The 9,846-nt window shown below is 39.6% G+C and overlaps 1 protein-coding gene across 1 annotated transcript; it reads left to right on the top strand.

The window, feature by feature from the left end:
- Positions 1 to 988: 988 nt before the first annotated feature.
- ARMC10 (armadillo repeat containing 10) lies at positions 989 to 8,183 on the top strand. Its single transcript, XM_053977175.1, has 6 exons — positions 989 to 1,145; positions 2,273 to 2,418; positions 3,540 to 3,674; positions 4,928 to 5,104; positions 6,112 to 6,183; positions 7,393 to 8,183. The coding sequence occupies exons 1-6, from the start codon at positions 1,004 to 1,006 to the stop codon at positions 7,642 to 7,644; spliced, it is 924 nt and encodes a 307-aa protein (XP_053833150.1). The 5' UTR covers positions 989 to 1,003; the 3' UTR covers positions 7,645 to 8,183.
- Positions 8,184 to 9,846: the final 1,663 nt, after the last annotated feature.

The following is a 9,846-nucleotide window of genomic DNA, read 5'->3' as shown; positions in this document are numbered from 1 at the left end:
GGGCAAACCTACCAACCCTGTTTTCCCCACAGTCCTTCACCCTGTGCCAGTTTTACTCTCTTGACATTTTATGGAAGTCTATTTACTCCTGTGCCAACAAAAATATCTAATCCAGCAGCATATCTGAAGCATGATCCAGTGTCATCTTTATGACTGACAGGCCGTTAGAAAACATGGATTGCACCCAGTGCACTCATGAAGAAGGAATTACCTGGCTGGAATCTAGAGGTTCTTCTGTAATTAACACAGAAGTTAAACGTATCAGGGAAAGTGCCAGTGCAGTTCACCGGGTTCGTCTTCATTTCAATCCTCATTTTAACATAGATTATAAAGCAGAATTGCTTTGTTCCATCTTGTTACTGTGCCTAAAGTTTTCATAAATCGTTTGAAGCAAGCTAGTGACAAAAGGAGCAGAACAAAATTATGCCTCGGGCAGCAGAGAGCAGTGGGAGGGATGTGAAATGCCCGGGCCAGCGCTGAAGGGCGCAACGAGCCGAGACCAGGGCTCTGCTGAGGGGCGAGGGGACCCTTCATGGAGGAAGGCGGCGGATGGTTCCCTGCCATAGATGTTATCGGGGGAGTTTGTGGTCCCACCGGCTCCAGTGGGACCAGGCTGCCGACCGCCTGGACACCCAGGGGGTGGCGGAGGGCCAGGGGCGGCGGTCCCCGACTTTGGGGATGATGTGCCCCCGCCAGGGGCTGCCATGGCGCACGACCGCCCTTCCCGCCAGGGGCCGCCTCCCCGAGCGGGAAGCCTGTTTCGGAACGCGCTGCGGGACCAGGCCGGCCGGGAGCGCGGGTGATTCCTTCCTGTAAAACAGAAACTGCACCGCATCGTTGTCACGCAGCGGCGGAGCCTCTCCCGCGCCCCGCACACGGAGCCGTGGGCTCGGCATCCCTGCGGCACCTCGGGCGCAGCCCCCGCGCCAGGGCCCGAGGGAAAGGCCGAGCCGCGCCGGATGGGGCGGTGGCTTCCGCGGGCGACGCAGCCGCGGCCGGGACGATGTGGGGGCCGCGGGGCGCGGCGGTGAGGGCGGCGGCGGCGGCCCTGCTGCTCGGGACCGGCGCCTGCTACTGCCTATGGCGGCTGGCGGCGGGCGGGCGGCGGGGGCGGCGAGCAGCAGCCAGGCGGGACCCGCCGGCAGGTGAGGGCAGGGCGGGCCTCACCCCTCCGGTGTGCGGCGGGGCCGGGGAGGCTCCGCGGGGCCCGGGGGGGTTCCCAGCCCGCGGCCCTGCAGCGCGGCTCGGGCCCCGGAGGTGGCTCTGCGCCCTGAGACAGGCGGTGCCACAGCCCTGCGTACCGGCCCTCCACAGCCGTGCGGCGATTTGGAGCACTCTGGAGCATGGTTTATTTGTAGAAAAGCCTATTTTTTTTTTATTAGTCCCCAAAGTGTACATCTGATCACTGTGTTTTCTTATGTTATTGCAGTTATTTGTGTTCCTCCTATAATTCAAAGATAAATGGAGTATTTAGACGAGGATGAAAAACTATTTTGAAGTGAGCTCTTGAATTATCATAATTAACTTTGACCCCTTTTTTTTTTTTTTTTTTCCCCCAAAAGAATACTGTGGTGTTTACCTGGTTAGATGTTCGAAGTAAAGCTGTGGAATGACTAGTCCAGCAGCCATAGATCGGGTTTCATTCAGCTCCCTAAATAATTCTGCCTCCAACCTGGCTGAAAATGGTCTTTGTTGCCCTTTTATAAAGGTCAGGTACTCCATAACATCATCCTGACTCAGAAGCCTTCCTCCGTTGTTTTGAGTGATGCCATTCATTAGCAGAGTTCCTAACATCGTGGCTGTTACTTTGTCAAAGGACCTCAGCATACTAGCAAAGTGTCATTATTATAATTTCTGGAAGTAGTAGTCTGTAAACTGGAAATCTTGTTTCCTACAGTGCCCAGACAGATTTCCACATTTCATTTTGAGGACACAAAAAAAAAACCCAAACCATGTTTGGTGAATATTCCTAATAATTTTGTAGAGGAAATTTGCTATTGGTTAACCAGGAAGTAATGCACCTCAGCCTCTAATTGTGTGTTCCTTTTATTCTCCACCTTCAAAAGAGGTAATTAGAGGACTCAGGAAAAGGATGGAAATCTTAGTGTCATAAAACAGTCTTTTTACCATGACATGATGATTGGGCACAACATTAGAACAATATGTCCTACAACTGAGAGCTAAATTTCAGCTTTGTAAAAAAACATTAAGTAGCAACTAAGTGAAATGTCTCAAACTCAGTATCAAGTATTTAATTTCTAAACATTGACAGACAGCAGTCCTCCAGTGTCAACCCATACCATGGATGTGGATGCTCTACAGAAACTTATTCATTTGCTCCAGGCCACAGATGATCCATTAATTCAAGAGCAAGCTTTAATCACTCTCAGCAACAGTGCTGCCTTCTCTGTAAATCAAGTGAGTATTGTTCTGTAGAAAACAACAATGTCCAATGCCAGCCAATCTGGCAGAGGAGAGCTGCTGTTTTGCTAAAGAGTGACACAGGACTGAAAGCTAGGACAGCTTGTGCTCTAAAATCCATTTAATTTCTTGCCTTAATTTCTGCTGGCCCAAATAATATAATTCACCAGCTTCACAGAATGTATTGAATTATAATGTTTGGACCACTTAAAGACCATACAGAGTTCTGCACTTCAAAAGTGTAAATATATCTTTTGTTGCTTACAATTATGTAATGTTAATGAAAGGGTTGAATACTAGGTTAAATATTTCTGGTTCAGATCTAAAGTTTAGTGAGATAAACTATATTTTTTGCCACTCACAAAGTTGTGTGCTGTTTGCACATTAGCAATTTTACAACTATTGAGGCATCTCCAAATCATTTGGACAGAATGCAGAAAAACTTTGAGCTGGATGCCAATTTTCATGCCTTTTTAACAGTTCAACATCCAAGGTCCTGCCCTTTTTGCTACTTACGACAGCTGTCTATTCTGGCTTCTCAAAATGGCTTTCTTAATATAAATCTCTTAGAACAGAATGCAGCTGGAGCATAAAGCTCACTGGTCCATTTTTATTTTTTTTTAAGAGCAGTATTTTTTTTTAAAGACAGTTGCAGTCTAAGTGAGAAATATTAAAACAGTAATAAAAACAAGTGTAATGGAAAAAGTTTCAGAATCTCTAATAATATGAAGCTACCTCTTGAAATTCTGTCCTGTTCAGGCAGGACTTTTAGGTACTGCAATCTGTCTCGGTTGTTCTATTAACTCATTATCAAGTAATTTCCTTTCATTTTTTTTAATGTAAAATGCTTTAAGCATGCTTTGCAGACCAGATTTTAAAAGCAAAGGTGATGTGCCATTGTCACATAACAGCAACTAATACTTTTGTTCCTAAGCAGGACCCTTCTCAATTTCAGTAAAGCAATAAAGCAGTATCTGCTAAAACTCTTTAAACAGAGCAGTCAATTCTGAATTCTTCATTCACATACTTAATTTTTGTCAATATGGAGACATTGAGGGAATGCTTCAGAATCTAAATTGAATTTTTAAAAATCCTATTAAATATCTTCTATGTTTCAGGATATAATTCGAAATTTGGATGGTCTTTCTGTTATTGGAGGGATGCTCTCTAACTGCGTTCCCAAAGTGAAAGAAAAAGCACTAAATGCACTTAATAATTTGAGTATGAATATTAAAAATCAGGAAGAGATACAGGTAAGATTCTTAATGGGAAAAACCAAAGTAACCAAGGCAAAGAGATAGTATAGGTCCTTCAGCATATTTGTTAAATACAAGCCAGGATGCCAAAATGCTTTGATGACAGACGTACAAGTCAGCAGATCTGGATGACTGAAAGGATAACTTAGAAATGCATTGCTTCACTGGCATTTAATTTTAAAATAAAATACAGGAACCTAGGCAGTTTGTGTTCAGCATTCACAAAATACTATTAAACAGAGATTGTGCTGCTAAGATTATAGCAAAATTATGTGAGGTAAGATGATTTCCAAACATGCCTAGAACATCACCGGTGGCTGTTTAACAGAATGGATTGATTGCAGATTGAACTTGCCAGGACTCCTTAGGTGAGGGTGAAGGAAAAAGTAATTGAACCCCTGGATTTGTATGAGACCAATTTTTCAGGTGATACTTCCATCTTAAAAGAACAGTCTGTATAAATTGTACACGCTATGGATATGAAAGGACTAAACATCAAGAAAAAAGAAATCTATCTGATTAATCAATAGATCAAGAAGTGTCCAAGTGGTGAGCTGAGGCAGATTTGAAGACTTTTACTAGTTTGTTTCAGTAGCTTGATAAAAAGGTAGTGTGACTGCATGTGGTAGTTTGCAGCATCTTTAGCAATAGGCAATTTTTATTAAGTAGTGCTTGTCAATATTTGACTAGGTGTATAAGTACAAAATAACTCCTTTGGTAAGGGTAAATTATTATTTTTTCCTCAGTTAGGACTCCAAGATTTGTTGTATACTGTCATCCAGAAGAAAAATTAGTAAAATAGTAGTTAATGTCAGTTGTCATTGCTGTTCCCACAGTGTGCTCCAGTAAACGCACAACATTTGGGTTGGGAGAAAGCATTTAATTTCAAAGCTTGTCCATAGCTTGTTCTCAATATTTAAGATGTTAGTTACTTATAAGTGATTTTTAAAGCAACTTAAAGTAGCTGTGTCACTTCTGAGATGAAGACAAAGCAATTTAAGTTTGCAGAGCAAGCTATGTTTCAGGAAGATTAGTGAGCATAATGCTGTATGGTCTGCTTCTATCATGACACTAGAATGTTTGAAATATTCAAAACAAAAACATGCTTGTTTCTAAGAACCTTTGCCATTCAGCCAGCAATGTTCAGGAAGTATTTATGTTACTGTAGCTAGGCCATTGATACTATTTGTGACAGAAAATATGCTTTTATTAAAAGCTATTCTCTCTTTATTTCCTCCCCCTTTCCCCAGGTATTTATTACTCAAGTTTGTAGGACTGTTGAGTCAGCTCCCCTGAACTCTGATGTGCAGCTAGCTGGACTCAGGCTATTGACAAATATGTCTGTTACCAGTGACTACCACCAAAAGATGATAAACTCAATTCCATGCTTTTTTCATTTGCTTTCAGAAGGAACTGAAAGGACACAGGTACTGTGTAGTGTTATTTTTATAAGCCATTTATGAAGCTGCTTTGCTTGCTTTGTTTTTTAACATTTTGGTAAAATGGTTTAGACTGTGCTAAGAAAAACCAAATATTCATTAATGATAACAGATTTTATGCACTAAAATATGGATCTATATTAGTTTCACAATATAAATTCAAAAATGGGGGAGGGAAGAGAATCTTGGTAGTGGAACCATCAGGCTACAGCTCTACCAAAGCAGTGCAGGGTGCACTGTGATTGCCCTGTGCCTTTGCCATAGCAACTCCAGAATTCTCTTCTGCTCTAAACATTGCTACTGCATCACAGAGCAAGGAGAACCTGCATGGGAAAGGCTTCACTGATGCATGAATCTCTGTAGGGAAACATGCCAAGCAGTGATCTAAGTTATGGACTTTAGTTCCGTTATGCTTATGTCACCTCTGGCAACCTTAGTGACTGCAAGTAGAAATTGTGCTTATTTTTGACTTACTGTAATACTGAAACAAGCTTCAGTTAGGGACCAAACTCAGTTTTTATTCAAGATGTTGTACCATCAGTGCTGCTTTATCAGATCAAAACCAGTTTTCCAAAAAAACACATTTCCACTAAACATAACACACCTATTGTACTTAAGTACAGGAAGTAATATGGTCTTTTCCTAGTATTTAAAGACTAGCATTACAAGGTCCAAGAAAGCACAAAGATATATTTGTATATGCTTCAGACAATTTTAAATGCAGTACTTAACCATCTTCTTTGTATTTTAAAAATATTCTGCATTTGGCCTACTGGGATTCATTTATGGGTCTTGCCTGATTTTGATGTTTAAGTTAATCTGAATTTGCTTCTAATATGTCTATACCTTGGTTTTCCCAATACCAAAATACTCAAGATATTGGTTAACCCATTTTGCCTTTTCCTCCCCAAGTCAACTTTGATATTATTGATACCCATTACCGCTTTACTTACTGTTTTGGAGCTTTTAATGAACTTAAACATTCCTCACTTCAGATTCAAGTTTTGAAAGTACTTGTGAACTTATCTGCAAACCCAGCCATGACAATGCATCTTCTCAGAGCTCAAGTAAGGTTCTTGCTGCTTCATTTTATTTTTAGCATATATACATGTGTGCCAGTTAAAATATTGCAAGCACTAGAAAAAAATTAATGTATTAGAAATAGATATGCAATTCCAGAATAAATTCTAGACACTGCTTGGTTAAAATCAGTAGCTAAGTGCACATTCTTTCACGGGTGGGCTTTATTCCAGAGGGTAGTGTAATACAGCTACTGTACTTGGAGAAGGAGAGGCATGGGACCTGTGCACTTTGAGACAATTGCTTGTACTTCCTGTGTACCATTCCAATAATCAATGATAACTTGCAGAAGCTTGTTCTAACCTTCCTTTCCACCAAAGGGGTAATACCATGAACTTCAGTTTGTATTATGTGAAAGGAACCCAAAACTTCATTTCCAGACACACAGTCAGTATATGGATTGAAAACCATCAAATAGAACCGGTAATGTAAATGATCCTTCTCAACTGCTGTTTCTATAGCCAACATACTGGACCAAACCCAACCAAATTCCACTGGAATCCCCACCCCTTTATTCAAATGCAGCAATGAAGCTGTTGCCTCTAAGTGCTCTAAGTGAACTTTCCCTGCGTATTTACTTATTTCTTCATGGAGAAATTTGTGTGACATTTTCTGTGTTGGCCTTGGCACACAGGTTTCTTTCAGTTTCAGTTCCTCACAAACAAAGTCAGGGGCTGGAATGGTGCTGCATCCTCATCCCCCTCCCCAGAGTAACTTCCTTAAAATGTGCAATGGCTTTTATTTGTGAGCTATCTGCCACAAACAAAGCTAGTCTAGATAATGCTGTCTTTTCATTATTCAAACAAGGTTAGCGTAGCTAAATATTCAGTTCTCTGTTTAGTGTATCATTTTTTCATTTATCAGATATGCTAACAAAAACATTCAGGGCAAAATCAATGTGGCTGAGGAGGAAAGCAGACCCTCTCTTCCAAATGGGAATTTTCCAGACAGCCTCATTTTGCAGATTGAAAATACAAAGCATTTATTAGCCCATTGATGCACAGGCCAGTCTTTTCTAAAGAGAAAATGTGCACACTGTTGAAGTTTCTGACAGGAGTTCACAGCATACTGGGACTTCATACAGTTTCTGGTTTAGATGGTTTAGGTGCAGAGTTTTTTCCATTTTTTGAAGTTTGATTTAGTTACACCTACTTACTGCTGGTGATTAAGTATGGACTATTTCTTCAATATCCTAGGTGCCATCATTGATGTTACTTTTTGACAGCTGTGTAAACAGAGATATTCTGGTTCGAGCCCTGGCATTTGCAGCAAACTTGAAAAAGAGCATGAATGATGAAGAAGGCACCATGCTTGAGGAATACAGTGAAGACTCAATTTTCTTCACACTCTATAGGGACTCTGCCCCATTCGCTCAGAGACTGGTATCTTTGCTGCATCATCCTGATACAGAAGTGAAAGAACAAGTTGTGAGAATATTAACACAATAGTGTTGTTTCTTTAAAACAGACTGACCTGATGAAAATGTCTAATCTTGGCAATGCTATGCTAAAAAAGTCTGCAACAAGTAAACAATACAACAATGATGGAAAAAAAAACCCTAAATACTATCATTTTAATAGGCACAAATTAGTTACTACAAAAGAGAATGCCGTGTATTTAATACAGAGAGGGTAACAGATATTTTTACAAGCAAGAGAAAAGCAATAGCTTTATTACTGATAAACCACTGCACAGTTGCTACATTTGTGCAGTGGGGGCAAACAGTTCAAAACATGAAAATATTTATATGTAAAATCAACATTTGGATGAACAAATGGATGCATGAAGTGAATGAAAATATCCTTTGCAATGTCAAAGACCTTTTTTTACTTTAAGTATTTACAGCTGTTGAATAAATACCTCATTAGAATTGTGCATTGAAGATTTAGAAATTGGAGATTAGGCGTTTATATTTTATTAGTCTACCTATGAAAATTGTACATCTGAATCTTACAAAATAATATCAAATAAAAACAATACCAGACTATCACTGGCTTCCTACAGAATTAGTATCTTCAATGAAAGCTGCATACTAAAATCACCAAACATAGGTTTTTTTCATTCTACCTGTATGGAATTTATTATTAAACTCCATTTTTGTATGCTTAGTATATCCACTCCATTTAGCCAAACTGCAGTGCAATTAACCACAACTGTGAAAGGTTTCTACAACTGAACAAAAATTGAAAGGATTTTATATTGCTTTAAAATTGTCACTTTAGGGAAAGAAGACGTATTTTTAAAAAGTATTTTATTAGGAGTTAAGCATTATCTGCAACTGCAATTCAGCATTCTCATTCTTACTAAAAAAGAAAAGTCTACAGGAGCAGTATCATACACGTTTTTACAAAAACTTCCAATTCTGTAGCAGCCCTTGGGCTTCCTTTCCTTGAATATCTTTACTCATTTTTTCTGCAACTGGAGCATCACTGGAATGAGTGCTTCTGCAGAATTAGCCCCTGTAAAGTTTTAGTCAGCAACCCAGCATTAATTCAAAATGAAGTGTAATCAATACAAACATCACTGTAAAAGAACCTGAACAGAGTTTCATTGATGAACAGAAAACATACTGGAAAATACTTCTAAAACCAAACTACTAAAAAACTTGCACTACAGAGAAACTAAGAAAGGTGTCAGATGTAAAGGCTAAGAAAGTTTTCCACTTTATTCCATTTTTAAGAGAACTGTATCAACTAAACTGTTACCAAGTGCTTCATCTTTCTAATTTACCATACTCACTCTGCTCTTAAGAAAACATTACTATAATCTCTTTCTGTAATGCAATAGAGACTTGTTTGCAGAAGGTCACTTTGCAAATAGCTAAAACTGCAAGAAAAATATGACCTTGAAACTGTGACACACCCATGCCCTGATCAATACAGGGGTAAAGCTACACGTATCTAATTTATCCACGTAGGTAGTTTTAACTCACCAGGAATACAGTTAAGGCAGAAATAGAAGTTGGCATGATTCCCAGTCAGAAACTTGACAATTGCTGCATTGACAGTGAACTTCCTTTTCTCCTTCCCACTGCTCCTAAAACACTGTACAGTTTGTAATAAGCAAGTTACATTGCAATCACTTAATGTTTTGCAACTTTTTGTAGATTTAATGTTTTCTGCTACTGAATTTGACTAAAAAAAGTAAAGACTAAGCCAGACAGTAAGAATTACCCACTCTCCTTTCCTGACAAGACATTAAGACCAGTCTGTTCTAGGTATAGCTGATACATGGTTTACTAAGCTCAACAACTAGATGTCCCTTTCCATGTTCTCCAACTTATTTTTAAGTTTTTCAAGTACCATCTTTTTGATAGAGTTGATCTCTTATCCGTTGCTTTGACAGAAACAAGTGACCCTTTTCTAAAAATACATGAGAACTTACTACAGTGTCGTCTCAGTTTTCTTTTTCTGGTCTAGAAAGAACTATTTTTAATGCTTTCTTCATAGAACAATGCTGTTGAGATGTTTGAAATCATGCAAGACTTTCCAATGTGCCTTTATGCAAATATGTCTCATTTTTTATCACCCACTTCACACCCTTGGTGGAATCTTATCAGCACCAAGCCAAACATAACGGTCACCATTCTAGGAACAAATGTTGTGAATTAGCAGATCCAAAACAGAATACGTCATTACTGACATTTAGTT

The sequence above is a fragment of the Vidua macroura genome, chromosome 5, assembly GCF_024509145.1.
Source record: "Vidua macroura isolate BioBank_ID:100142 chromosome 5, ASM2450914v1, whole genome shotgun sequence".
Taxonomy (NCBI): domain Eukaryota; kingdom Metazoa; phylum Chordata; class Aves; order Passeriformes; family Viduidae; genus Vidua; species Vidua macroura.
Note: the sequence above shows the minus strand (reverse complement) of the source record. Positions and strands in the feature narration are given on the sequence as shown.